General features: G+C 26.9%; 1 protein-coding gene across 10 annotated transcripts in view; it reads left to right on the top strand.

Annotated features, from left to right (window-relative positions):
• Nucleotides 1–14949, top strand: part of LOC122525081 — an 87064-nt gene that overhangs the window by 53869 nt on the left and 18246 nt on the right. For 5 of the 10 annotated variants that reach the window (XM_043647687.1, XM_043647685.1, XM_043647682.1 and 2 more), the window contains 12 exons: nucleotides 46–129; nucleotides 898–996; nucleotides 3737–3817; nucleotides 4983–5078; nucleotides 5790–6027; nucleotides 6787–6858; nucleotides 9368–9533; nucleotides 11652–11761; nucleotides 12417–12592; nucleotides 12885–13101; nucleotides 13264–13385; nucleotides 14219–14395. In XM_043647687.1, the coding sequence (XP_043503622.1) occupies nucleotides 46–129; nucleotides 898–996; nucleotides 3737–3817; nucleotides 4983–5078; nucleotides 5790–6027; nucleotides 6787–6858; nucleotides 9368–9533; nucleotides 11652–11761; nucleotides 12417–12592; nucleotides 12885–13101; nucleotides 13264–13385; nucleotides 14219–14395 (1638 nt within the window). The remainder of the gene's footprint in view (nucleotides 1–45; nucleotides 130–897; nucleotides 997–3736; nucleotides 3818–4982; nucleotides 5079–5789; nucleotides 6028–6786; nucleotides 6859–9367; nucleotides 9534–11651; nucleotides 11762–12416; nucleotides 12593–12884; nucleotides 13102–13263; nucleotides 13386–14218; nucleotides 14396–14949) is intronic. The other 5 variants (XM_043647689.1, XM_043647688.1, XM_043647680.1 and 2 more) reach the window with 4 other exon arrangements.

Below are 14949 nucleotides of genomic sequence, written 5' to 3'. Positions count from 1 at the left end.
TATATCTATAGTTGTGTGTCAGATCTGTTTTATTATCGATAACAGTGTCGTAGCTTTGGCGACATCTCGAACATGAGCGATGCTGATCAGGCTACTTTCGGGAGAACGAATTCCGTGGAAATCGAGGAGGTTTGTATTAGATTATTATACAAAATTTTTTAAACACCAATTATAAGAAATTACTTTTATTATTCACGTTGATAAAATTTTTATCTTTCAATTTGAACCCCCCGAAAATCTAAGAATATTATTACTATTATTATTATTATTATTATTATTATTATACAAAGATAGAATTTATTTTATTATATATATATATATATAAATATTGGAAAAAGAAATAGAGTATTTGTACAGTGTTAATAATATTTTCATATTACCAGTGTACGAATACTTTATAGAAAAATTATTTTTTTAAAAAATCAGAGAATTATTTCGAATTATTTAATAATATATTGCGAAAATGTGAATGCTAGTAGATTTAGCTTAATACTTAGCTGTCTTTTTTTCCTTTCTATCTTTGCATGAATCATACGACTAACTCGTTAATGCTTCTTAACGTTTGATTTGAATTGTATCAATGATTTATTCTATATAACACGTTATATTAATTCTTACGAAAAGTTTCGTGACATTTTTCTTTGTTTGTGCTTTTGTTATTTTTTTTTAAATATGTCACGAAACTTGAAAATTATTCTTAACAATGAGAGATTAAACCGATTATATATACATATATATTTTGTCAACAATTATTATTATTATTATTTAAATTGTATTTTTTCTTTTTTTCTGACAATGAGAAGAAAAAAAACGTTATCGGTATAATCTCGAATTAGAGAATCCCGATTATTGTGCCGATTAATAAAAATTCTCGTTGATGGCTTTCAACCATCGTAGAAAGCAAAATCAATGGGTGATCTGAGAGTATGCGAGAAGGGTTTCTCCAAGTTCTGCAAAGACCCAATTGTCTTCGCCGGGGTGTCGGTCAAGACCCTCGTAAGTACCTTTTACCAAAATTCCAAAAAAGGGACGACGACGACGACATGATTATTAATTAAATTACTTTCAATTTTTATTCACGCAAACTCAAAATCACAGTTTTCATTTTCACAATTCTAAATACACAAAAAAAAACACACACACTATCGATCATAATCAACGAATACTTTCGTAGAAAAATAATTACGAATAAATACGAATTTAAAAATTGTTCAAAATAAATTCACACACACACAAACAGAAATTTGTGCACGGTGCATTCGTCCCCCCCCCCCCACGCGTGTGCATTCAAAACACACAGTATCGATCATATAATCAACGAATACTTTCGTAGAAAAACAATTACGAATAAATACGAATTTGAAAATTATTCAAAATAAATTCACACACACAAACAGAAATTTGTGCACGGTGCATTCGTCCCCCCCCCATGCGTGTGCATTCAAAACACACAGTATCGATCATATAATCAACGAATACTTTCGTAGAAAAATAATTACGAATAAATACGAATTTGAAAATTGTTCAAAATAAATTCACACACACACAAACAGAAATTTGTGCACGGTGCATTCGTCCCCCCCCATGCGTGTGCATTCAAAACACACAGTATCGATCATATAATCAACGAATACTTTCGTAGAAAAATAATTACGAATAAATACGAATTTGAAAATTGTTCAAAATAAATTCACACACACACAAACAGAAATTTGTGCACGGTGCATTCGTCCCCCCCATGCGTGTGCATTTAAAACACACAGTATCGATCATATAATCAACGAATACTTTCGTAGAAAAATAATTACGAATAAATACGAAATTAAAAATTGTTCAAAATAAATTCACACACACACAGACACAAACAGAAATTTGTGCACGGTGCATTCGTCCCCCTCACCCACGCGTGTGCATTCATTGGTCGTATACTTTACTCCTTCTCTCTCTTTCTCTCTCTTTTTCTCATTGCCATGGCACGAATGCTGTCTCTCCATTTAAGGAAGGGCCGACATGATAATAACCTACTACTTACTTACTTGCCCTACTTTACGTCAACGTTGCACGAGACTCGAGAATCGGGTGCGTACGTACACCGATTACAAGTTTTTACCTTTTGCGCGTTCTGCGCACGCTCCGTTTATCGGTTACCGACCGGTTACGGATTTCGTTCCGATCTGTGACATCATTCCAATGCGATCTTGCAATTTATGTCCACGGAAGATCTCGATATCCTTTCATATATATATATATATATATTAAATATATACCATAAACTTTGTTTATACATTATGAAAATAACATTACGAACAAATATTCTTTCTATCCTTTTTTCACTTTTTTCGTAACCCTTTAGTTAAATTCATTTTCTATTTTTTATTTTTTTCGTGTATATTTTTACTTCGTACTTTTTTTCTTTCTTATTATTTATTATATTTATTATTATTATATAATATTCATTTCTTTCTTATTATTTATTATATTTATATTCATTGTTATGATGGTACACGTAAAATTATAATAAAACTTGAAAATTTGTATGCTTTCATGCACAAACACACACACGTATACACTCGCACACATACAATGCATTTTTATCCCCTAATTAGTATTAATAACATCGAGTAGAGTACTTGAAATGATTCAAAATTATCCTCTGATGGAGATTGAGTCTTTTTGTCTGATTTTTATTAGATATTTTATGTCATTTTTGTTTCTCAACGTAACGTATCACAGATAGATATTTTTTTTCTTTTTTTAAAAAATAATTATTGCAAGTTACGTCGTGTCCTTTTAAAAATTTATATCTCGTCAAATTGATAAAATACTTTTTTGTTCGTCTTCTCGGCGTGTCGTCGTTTTCTCTTTCTTATTTTTTTTTACGTTTTATTCTTTTTTTTATCCCTGTTGGTGCAGCGCTCGGTCAAATAATCCTCACCCATTCTAAAAAAGAAACCCATAACTCGATGTCGTAACTTTATTGCCATGGGATAAGTCCGAAAGGCTTGCTTTAATCTTGTTTTTCCCCCTTTTGCCATCACCCTAAAAATATTTCCCCATCGAAAATATTAACCATTGAGAAAACATCTTACACGCACAATTTTTCTACGTTTTTATTTTTTTTTGTCAAAATATATTTTTTACAAATAAATAATTATTGGATTAACATGAAATTTAATTCAAATAATTAATAATTATTTATTTAGATATTGCGTATAAAATATTAAACAATTCCTATCTTTGTTTTTATTGGCCAAATTTTAATATACGTTAAAATTTTCATTTTCGTTATAAACATTTTAAAAATAAGATACAATAAGATAGTTTTTATTTCGAAATGTGGAAAGTTAGTTCCCAACTGGCAAATTGTTTTATTAAACATTATCAATAACAATATTGTATCTTCATAGATTAAAGTGGATCGGAAAAGAACAAAATACAGTCTGACACTTATCAGGTAATGAACAAAAAAAGAATTAATTAAATTAACAATTAATAATAATTAAGAATAAATGAACCGATCACTGCACCTTCAGATCCGAGTATCAAGGTAAAATATTTGTTTTAAAAAAAAAAAAAGAATTGACCACTCAACTAACCCGGAGACCGTGTGTTGTTTCTTTTTTTTTGTTCGATGACTACCCTACACTCTCTCTCTCTGTCTCTCTCTCTGTCTCTCTCTTTGGCAACGGTGCATGAAATCCTAACCGAAAAATTACGAAAATCTACCTCCGAACAGAGGGCTTCCTACTGTAGTTTGGCAAACCTAACAAGCGAGGGTAAAATGAAGGATCGAGTTCTTGGGAGGCCGAGGTTTGAGGTAAGAAGCCTGACGATTCATTTGCGAATTACTTTTTTCTTTTTTTTTTTGCTTTTTTTCTTCCTTCTCAATTTATCTCTAATTGTAAGATTAACCTTAACAGCTTTATTATACCTAAAAGTAATATATTATCTCGCTTTATGCTAATTTTTGGAAATATCAAAAGACGGAGGCTTTCATCGTCATTATCATCTAGTTAAAAAAATTTAAAAAAAAAATATATATATATATATATATATATATATATATATATGTATATGTATATAATATATATGTATTGGTAATAATGACAATTCGAGAAATAAAAAAATAGAAATTTTTATACTACTTTAAAGACACTCATATTTTTTTTATTGGATTGACAGGATATAAATTTATATGTTAATTAAAAATATTAATCAATTATATATATACATATATATATTATATTATATTTTATTATATTATATTATTATATATTCTAAATGTTGTGTATACGTATCTCATGTATGATAAATTATTATATATCTCGTATATGTATCTTCTCATCCTAATTATAAATTTTTATCCATACATGTTTGTAACGTTTGATAATATTTTTTCCATCAATTATTATATTATATCTATATTTACATTGTTTAAATTGTATCGTTTTTTTTTTTCATAGTATCAAACGATTCGTAGAAAATATATTCACGTACGTTCACGTAAATCATTACGATAAGTTATTAAATTAATTTCGATTAAGATATTTAAATGAATTCGTTTTTTAAACGAATTATATTTCAATTATTATTCATTAAAATTTAATAAATGTTTATAATATTATATATACACATGGTCCATGTATATCGTTAGAAATTGTTTTCGTCAAAATCATCGTGAATGTTGATCATTATTTTATATTGAAATTATGCTAAATAGTAATATAGAACAGATTGTTTAATGAAAACAATAATTTCTTCATAGATTATATTTTTTTATTTTTTTTTTATATTTGTTCTATTCGATTTAATTCGATATTTATAAGAAATTTAATTTCTATGGAGTGGACACACACCATTATATTCACGAACGAAAATATGTTCATTCGAATTAGAACGAATGTTCGATATTCGCAATTGGCAACTTTTTTCTAAATAATCCATTGTAATTTGTTATATATCATTCTGTCGTATATTTACAGAAATCGAGTTTCAACAAATTCGACGCTCTGAGCAAAAAGACGGTCCTCCATGTGCGTTCGGTCGATGCAGGAAAAGTGCAACAACAATTAAATGCCGTGAGTTTTAAATGACGTGCATTATTAAATCATTTATCAATTATAAATATTACTATAAACGTATATATAAAAAAATATCAATATTAATTATGCATAAACATGAGTAATAATTAAATACGAGAAAATTATGAATAAAAAAGAAAAAAAAAGAAAACCATAGTACATCATAAAAAATTAATGCATAAATATTATATGCACGCAAATGAATGCATAATACAAATGACGACATAAATAGAATAAAATTTCGTGTGAAAGTAAAGTAAAATAAAAAAAAATTAAAAAAAAAGGAATAAATTATGAATGAAACTAAAATTAAAAAATAAAAAATAAAAAATATATATAAATTATGATATATAAATTATATATAAAATAATATATAAAATATATATAAAATTATATATAAATTATGAATAAAACTAAAATTAAAAAATAAAAACTATAAAATATAAAATATATATTATATATTATTATTAAAAAATAAAATTAAAATTAGAAAATTATAAATAAAACATTAAAAAAAGAAAAACATAGTACATCATAAAATATTAATGCATAAATATTATATGAACGCAAATGAATGCATAATACAAATGACGACAAAAATAGAATAAAATTTCGCGCGAAAGTAAAGTAAAATAAAATAAAAAAATAAAAAAACAAAGTAGAAGGAGACAACCAACCTCAGCATGATTTTGATCGATTTCAATTTAGGTGGGCCAAAATGGCGAGGCGGCAAACCAAAATTGCCGCAGTTGCAACAAGGTCGTGTTCCAAATGGAACAAACAAAGGCCGAGGGTCTGGTCTGGCATAAGAATTGCTTCCGGTGCGTACAGTGCAGCAAGCAGCTTAACGTCGACAATTATGAGAGCCATGAGAGTACTCTTTACTGTAAACCCCACTTCAAGGAACTTTTCCAACCTAAACCGGTCGAAGAGTCTGACCAACCTGGTAAGTTAATCCGTTCAATTCTTTTATCTTTTAAAAATATTATTTTTATTATTATTATTTTTTTGGTTCATTCGTATTGAAATTAGTGAGGGGATAATTATGACAATAGGTTCAAATAAATAAATTTCATATTTTATTCGTAATTTCATTCTCAATTTCCGATATGTCCGACACATTGCTGGAAAGTTTTGCAACGTAATAATTAATTTGTAAGGTTATCAATGTACCTTTGAATTATTTAAAATTACAATTATTTACCAATTAATTGAACTAGATTTGAATAAATATTACAATAGGTTCTTAAAAGTTAAAAACAATAAAAAATCCTCTCTCTTTTTCTTGTATCATTGTAATATAAAATAATTCATCATTATTACAATTATTATTATTAATATTAATAATGATATAATTGAATACTTTTATATTAAAGCTTCTAATTTGTCTTTACACAATATTTCATTTAAATTATTAAACTTTTTTCTTCATCTTTTCTCGATGTAATTTATTTTATCCTCTTTTTTTTTTCTTTTTTTTGGTTTAAACAAAAAGGAAAAGGAGTAAAAGAATTTCTTAAATTTGTAAAAGTAGTTGTGTAAAGTTTCGTGAAAGGGGGAAAAAAAGAGAATAAGAAGGTTGATAGGGAATGAGAGTGAGAGTGAACGTTTAGAGTGGTGGGTAGTAAATGGGTAAAAGATAAAAGCTGTAAGAAAGAAAGAGATATAGTTAATGCGACCAAGAGATGTCTTGTGAACTTCGTAGTGCGACCTCGAAAACCGGAGCTGATCATACGTGAGAACGAACCTAAAGAGCTGCCGCCCGATGTGGTCAGAGGTAAAGTCCGGTGTGTGGAACACAGTGTGAGCAAAATGTGCAAAATCGTTTCTAACTAGTCCCCAATCACCCCCCACCCCCACCACCCACCCAGACACCCCACTTAACAAATTTTTATGTCAAAAATTTATATATAATTGTAATAATATATTATAATTATTATTATATTATTAATTATAATAATTAATTTAATAATAATTAACTAATAAATTATTAAAATTATATATATATATATATATATAATTACTATTAAAATTAATTAATAATAATTATATATTAATAATTATATTATAATTATTATTATATTATTATGTTTAACATATTTAACCATATTTTTGTTTCTAATACCACTGTAGTGTGTATTCGTATATACTAATTTCGTCATCGAATAATTTAAGAATCGTTTTATGGTGGTTGACCAGTTAAATAATCCACTTTATAATTGTTTTTATTATTTTTTTTTAATAAATAATTGCACAAACGTAATTAAACGTATAATTAATTTTTGCTTGACGCGAAGAATTGTTAAATATTTATATATTTATTTTAATATTAATATTAAAATATTTTAATATTTTTTTATTTTTTATATTTATACATTTAATTGTTAAATATTTTTATATTTAACAAAATAATTATTATATTATTTGCCAAAAATATGGATGATCAAATGCAACAATTTTTGTTTTCAATAAGACGCTTTATTATTTTCACGATTTAACAATAATTATGGCAGAAGTCTATACGTTTACTTTTACATATATATGCAATTATTAATATATTATTTGTAAATCAGTGTATCGAACAATTATATTTAAATTCGTGTGTATTGCATTTTTAATTATAATAATATTTATTTTATGATTTATGATTTAATTCATTAATTATGTCACCTGTTTTACTTCAGTATAGTTCTATTGTTAAACGAGCTTTCAAATAACTGTGAAAAATTTAAAAAAAAAAAAATCTGATGTTGCTCTGATTAAAAATGAAACCCGTTTCGCGATGAATCCTATTGGCCTAAATATACATATTGGTATTTCAAGGTTATTTTGTCTAAGTTCAAAACTTATCTCCGTTAAACGTTCCTTAAATTTATTTACAAGAATATTACTTTGGATTCGGTGATAAACATAAATCGAAATCACATTGATTATGTGATTAATCGTTACTCTGGTTTACAAACAAAGAATATCTTTCTAAGAACATAGATAGTGTTACAGTTGGCTTCGTGAGTGTCGATAGTTATTGTAACTAACATTACGTGTTCTTATTTTGCGTTGTAACGATTCAATTGTCTATAATAATCGTATTATGAATCATAATATATTGTTTAATAAATTAATATTACAATTTTTTCTAATAGAATTATTGACTAGTTTAGTGTGTAAATCAATAAAGTTATATACTATAGAATATAAAGAACAATATTTCATATAAATTATATGTGAGTAAGTTTTAAACTATAATAAATAACCTTGAAATATATTTACATACATAACAATATGGTAATACTGATAGAATATTTTTTATTATTGTTTATAAAATTATTAAACAATTGACGCTCGACACTTTTATGCGAAGTATAATTATAGTTCAAGAAATATTATTTTTATTTTTTTTTTTCAATTCGAGACAGATGCATAATTACAAACTAAATAATGCAAATGCAATGTGGTTGTGCACTTATTTTAAATTAAAAAACAAATGTTACTCGTAATTCTTTTATTTTTAGTTATATATGTTCGTCATAGTGAAAATAAACGTATCGGTTTCCGCCAAAAGAACAAAAATTTGATATTTTGCTTGCATACAATACGTTGCGTGAAACAAATTAAATTAAATGAAATTAAATTAAAATAAAATAAAATAAAAAATATATAATAAAAAAGAAATGAAATAAAAAATATTAGGTGAATGATAAAGGATAGAATTTCACTCACTAACCGTTCAGTGTAATTGCAAGTTAGCCGTTTTTTAAACGGTGGGCGGAAAATACCCGAGTTGTTCTAATCAACGTTTTCTCAATGCTTTCAAATAATAATCAGAGTGTTGTGTATGTGTCACAAGAAAATTACAAAAGAGATGGGCAACGGCGTAAAACGAGCACACTTATTTTTATTTGCAATATTTATAACGGTATATATCTTGTTTCAATTAATATTATATATAGATATATATATTATATTAATATTAATATATATTAAGATATATTAATTATATTTAATTAAATATATATAAAATATTAAAATTATATTTAAAATATTTATTATAAATATATTATATAATTATATAAATTATATTTAAAATATTATTATATAAATTATATATTATAATTATATAAATTATATTAAAATATTTTTTTCAAATGAAATATTATATACAAACAAGTATCAACAATAACTGTAATATCAACTCTACTTGCCCATCTCGATGTTAAAATTTATTAAAAAAAATAAAAAATAAATAACGAATTAAAAAAGTAATATTTTACTTGTAAATTTTGCAGCATCCGACAAACCGGATCTTGGATTGGAAGAATTGTCAAGTTTGAACGTAAAGTCTCGTTTTCAAGTGTTCGAAAAAGCTGGTACGGAAAATACTAACGAGATAGAAAAATCACCCTCTCAGATAGCCGTGAAAAGATCACCGAGTATTCTCAGCAAACTTGCCAAGTGAGTAATAAATCGATATTATGTTTTTGAATGTCTAATCACCCCTCTCTTATTCTCTCCTTCCCTCTCTCTTTCTCTCTTTCTTTCTCTTTCTCATTCTGAACAACATCAACCTATTACTCTATCTGTTTTTTTTTTCTTACGTGTTTCCATAATAGCATTTGCCACACCTTTATGTATGTATATATGTATATGTGTATATGTGTACATATATATAGTTACTTAGCTTTTGTGAGAAAACTTTTCTTCTTTGAAACTCGATTAAATCGATTCATTTGTATTACAAATGTTTTCCTAAACGTTTAAATAGAGTTACTTTCTTAATAATGTATTATGTTCATGTTAAAACAATTATATTCTACCTAATTATTTTTATTATTACGTTTCTTCCTCTCCACCCCCTCCCCCCCACCCTTCCTAGCAATAATAGTACAAGTTTTTTCTATCGAGGTTTTCTTTTTTTTTTTTTTTAATACGATTTCAAAACGAAGAAAATATTTAAGTAATCTGATTTAATTTATTGTGAGACACTCTATATATATATATATATACATATATGTAATCTTGTTGAACCGTGACACAGATACGGCAACGCTTTTAAAGGACACATATCGAAGGAGTATGTAATTTTATTGATCCGACGTTTTCTCTGTAATGACGATGATTTCTACGAATAACACACCGATCGTTAAAAAACGATTGGTTTACTCGTCCAATATTATTACAACCTTCCGTTCGCCATCTTACATGCAACTTCAAACGAATCAACTTTGTTATTGTTGTTGTGTGTGATTTTGCGATCGAATAAGAACAAAAAAAATAATAAAGAATATCAATTTATGGGATTCACGTGAACGTTAATTACCCAAAGGGATGAACTTTATTTAAAGTAACAAATTTTTAAATATAATATTTGTCTAATAGAAAATAATTAATCTTACTTCATATTTCTGTTTTAATTCGTAATTATTATAACACCCGTTATTATATACGATGAATATTTATGACACTGATTTCGATAAATCAATCATTTTAAATGATTATAATTTTATTTTTTATTTTAACAAAATTCTAATTATTATCGAGTGAACATTAATTATCCAAAGGGATGAACTTTATTTAAAGTAACAAATTTTTAAATATAATATTTGTCTAATAGAAAATAATTAATCTTACGTCATATTTCTGTTTTAATTCGTAATTATTATAACACCCGTTATTATATACAATGAATATTTATGACACTGATTTCGATAAATCAATCATTTTAAATGATTATAATTTTATTTTTTATTTTAACAAAATTCTAATTATTATCGAGTGAACATTAATTACCGAAAGGGATGAACTTTATTTAAAGTAACAAATTTTTAAATATAATATTTGTCTAGTAGAAAATAATTAATCTTACTTCATATTTCTGTTTTAATTCGTAATTATTATAAACACCCGTTATTATATGCAATGAATATTTATGACACTGATTTCGATAAATCAATCATTTTAAGTGATTATAATTTTATTTTTTATTTTTAACAAAATTCTAATTATTATCGAGTGAACATTAATTACTCAAAGGGATGAACTTTATTTAAAGTAACAAATTTTTAAATATATTTGTCTAATAGAAAATAATTAATCTTACGTCATATTTCTGTTTTAATTCGTAATTATTATAACACCCGTGTTATTATATACGATGAATATTTATGACACTGATTTCGGTAAATCAATCATTTTAAATGATTATAATTTTATTTTTTATTTTAACAAAATTCTAATTATTATCGATTAATAAACGTCTGGTTTAAATTAATAAAAAAATTGTACGCGTGTGTTATAATTATCGATGATAACAAAACTAACAAACTGATACGAGTAATAATAAGAAGTAGAATAAGAAGAATAATAAGAAGAAGTATTACGTATCACTCAAAGATCAGCAATTTTGTTGAGGTCAATCGAGAGGGGGTGGGTGGGTGGGTGGGTGGTGGTGGTAGTGGTGGGAGGGAAACGCTGCTTTAGCAGCGGTCACTTCGAGTTAATGACTCGCCCGCTACTACGAAACATGCCACCGAGAAAACTCTTTGTAACCAGTTTGTACGTTTCTTTGTTCAGGTTTCAAGCAAAAGGCATGGACATCGGGGTCGCGGACGAATCTCTTAATGGAATACCGTACGAAGAATCCAGCGAGAGCGAGGAGGAAGATGCTACAGAAGAAATTGAAGGTGTTTATATACGATTTTGTTTTATATGTTTTTTATTTTTTTTATCTTATAAACGTCCAACGTCAAGAAATCAACCTTTATCGAAAGGAAAAAAAACAAAAACGAATGTTTGTTCAGTAAAATTAAAATAATTACGTGTTTGTGTGTGGGTGGGTGTGGGTGTGTTTTTTTTCTACTCGCGAAGTAATTGATTTAACAAAAAACAAAAAAAATATATAAGACGAACGTATTGGTAGCTGATTTTATTCTTGATAATAATACTTCAATTAATTGCAATAGAGATAGAGTAAATTAGGGAGGGGGGGTGTTTGTATGTGACAATGAGCATGTGTCATTGTATTAGGGATTAATCAAAAGTTCGTGCGTTTTTTAATTAATATTTCCAATGTAAATTTTACAAAAACAATCCATTGTGCAGTTTATAACGCAATAAACTTACGAATTTAAGGTTCATCTTAATATTATTTATAAAAATATAAATGTATTATTCTCTCTTTCGCATTATAGTTAAGTGAATTTTATATCACTTTAATGATCACACAAAAAAGTTTATTTTCTCGTCGTAACTATCAAACCCGTAAAATTTGTTGTTTTGTTTTTAGCAAGAATATATTTATCGTAAAATATATATATAACTTCCTTTCTTTTATTTCAGAGATTGATACAGAAATCGTGAAAGCGAAACGTACTACTCGCGAACGTCCGATAAGTTTCTCCAAAATGGATGATATTAAAAATCGATGGGAAAGTACCAGTCAACAAGGAAGACGCGAGGTTCAACGTGAAGCTAGGAAGGAAGAAATTGCTGGAATACGTTCCAGACTTTTTATGGTAATTATTAATAAAATATATATATGCAAAAAAAAAACACAGATATATTCTACACAAAACTGTTGAAATATAAAAAACGAGGAATTATCGATTAAAAAGAAAGACAAACGAATGAAATTAAAATTTGTTTTCATTAAAAAAAAAAAAGAAATATTATCGGATAATTGATGTATAAAACACTACGTGTAGGAAAAACATCACGAAGAAAAATAGAATGGTTATATTATTATTCTTAAAAAAAAAAACCAAAAAAAAAATATAATATCATCGCCATTAAATTTAATTGTTTCAGGGCAAACAAGGTAAAATGAAGGAAATGTACCAGCAAGCGGTTGCCGGAAGTGAACGGGTAACGAAGATAAACGCCGCGGAAGAAATCCAACACTCGACCCACGCTCGTTCTATCAAAGAAAGATTCGAAAGAGGGGAACCTATCGCAGCATCGGACGATGAAACTGACAACACAAAACCAAAACCGGAGAAGGCCGATGAAGAGGTCATCGCTGCGGGTGGGTGTTTCAATTTATTTCATTTGATTTAATTTCATTTGATTTGATTTGATTTGATTTGATTTTAATTATAAGAAATGAATCGCACGTAATATTTATTTACGCGATATGTTATAATAATTAAAACATTTTCTTCCGTTCATTCGTTCGTTCGTGTTTTAGGTATCAGCCGAAAATCACGATCACTTTTCTTAGAACTCGATGCTTCAGCTGCAAAAACTGGACGCCCTGTAACTCCGGTTAATCCAAAAACACCGGCTGACACACCTAGACGTGCACGTGACGTAAGTTTTTGTTTCTTTCTTTTTTCCTTTTTTTCCTTTTCTCTCTCTGTGTTAAGTTTTCCTATTAATTGATTCTATATTTGTTTTTATTTTTATCGAACGACATAATTATAAATCGGAAAAATGTGCTGACTCTTCTTTTTTATTATCAATGTTATACTAGGTAATTAGAAAAGGTTACTAGGTAACTAGAAAAATATACAATATAGTGATATTATTTATTTTGTGATATATTATTATAATGTGATTTAATATAATATGTATTATACATAGAATATAAATATTGTGTGAATTAATTAATTAAATAATAATATTAAATTTACGTACAATATACAGATACAGTATTATACATATTTTAAATGCATACATAACTATGCATACAATTATAAATAGAATATTCGTAGATTAAACACAAAGTATATGCATCATATATTTGATCACATTACAATATTACAATACAAAGTAGTAAACTATGAATATAAATCTCATCATAATTAATATGAATTCTAAAACCCAAATGATATTCGAAAATTTCTCTATAATCAAATTAATAAATTAAATAATAAATTCAATTAGTTCACAAATTTTCGATTAACACAAAATTGATCCACAATACAATTTTATTATAATATACGAAAAGTTTAGCACATTTCTCTTGAAAACTTTAGGAAGATTTTATGTTAATAAAATTTAAAAAAAAAAAAATGAGAAACACAGGAAGAAAATGATAGAAAATTCTAATGATACATATATGAATAAAAGTGTATATATGTATGTATACATATATATTATAAATATATCTCGTAAATAACAATAACACCTTTGGAGAAAAGGCGTTTATGGTTCGTCAAGTATCGGACGACGTCGTAAGAAGTTCAGACACAACCGAGGAGGTTCACGTCGAGACGTCGGATATTTCGAACAAGTTCAAATTTTTCGAGTCGTACAAGGAGCCAGAGAAACAACGGAAGCAATTTCGAATTACACCACCACGTGATGGCCAAGTCAAGGTCCGCCATTATTAAAATATCAGAGAATGTGTCAGAGTATGATGAAAACGTGTTATCAATTTTTTCTTTTTTTTTTTCTTTTTACTCTTTTCTTTTTTATGCTCACATTTTGTATCGAACATTCGCAAAACATATGCTGGGTGTTGTGTTGATTAACAAATTTTTAAAAAAGAGAAGAAATAAAAAAAATACCAAACCAAATTTCTCGTACGTGCAAGCTAGCGTATAAAATAATAATAATAATAATAATAATAATTCGTTTGTCCTCGTTTGCTTTGTTAATTTTAATCGTTCGTTTGAAATAACGAGTTTTAATGAGAGAAAGAAAGAGAGAGAGAGAGAGAGAGAGAGAATGTTATGAAGAAAAAAAATTTATAGTATTTTGTTTTTGTTTTTTTCTACAAAGAAGTACGATTAATCGTGCATGACGTGTTTCCATTTTTTTTCTTTTTTCAATTTTAATCGACTAATACTTTTGTTTTAATTAATATTGGAAATTTTGTTAATAACGCGCCTAACATGCACGCTTCGTTATTGTGTTAATACAATCTACA

This window comes from Polistes fuscatus, unplaced genomic scaffold (genome assembly GCF_010416935.1).
Source record: "Polistes fuscatus isolate 324 unplaced genomic scaffold, CU_Pfus_HIC Scaffold8, whole genome shotgun sequence".
Classification (NCBI taxonomy): domain Eukaryota; kingdom Metazoa; phylum Arthropoda; class Insecta; order Hymenoptera; family Vespidae; genus Polistes; species Polistes fuscatus.
This window is presented reverse-complemented; position numbering and strand designations above follow the sequence as displayed.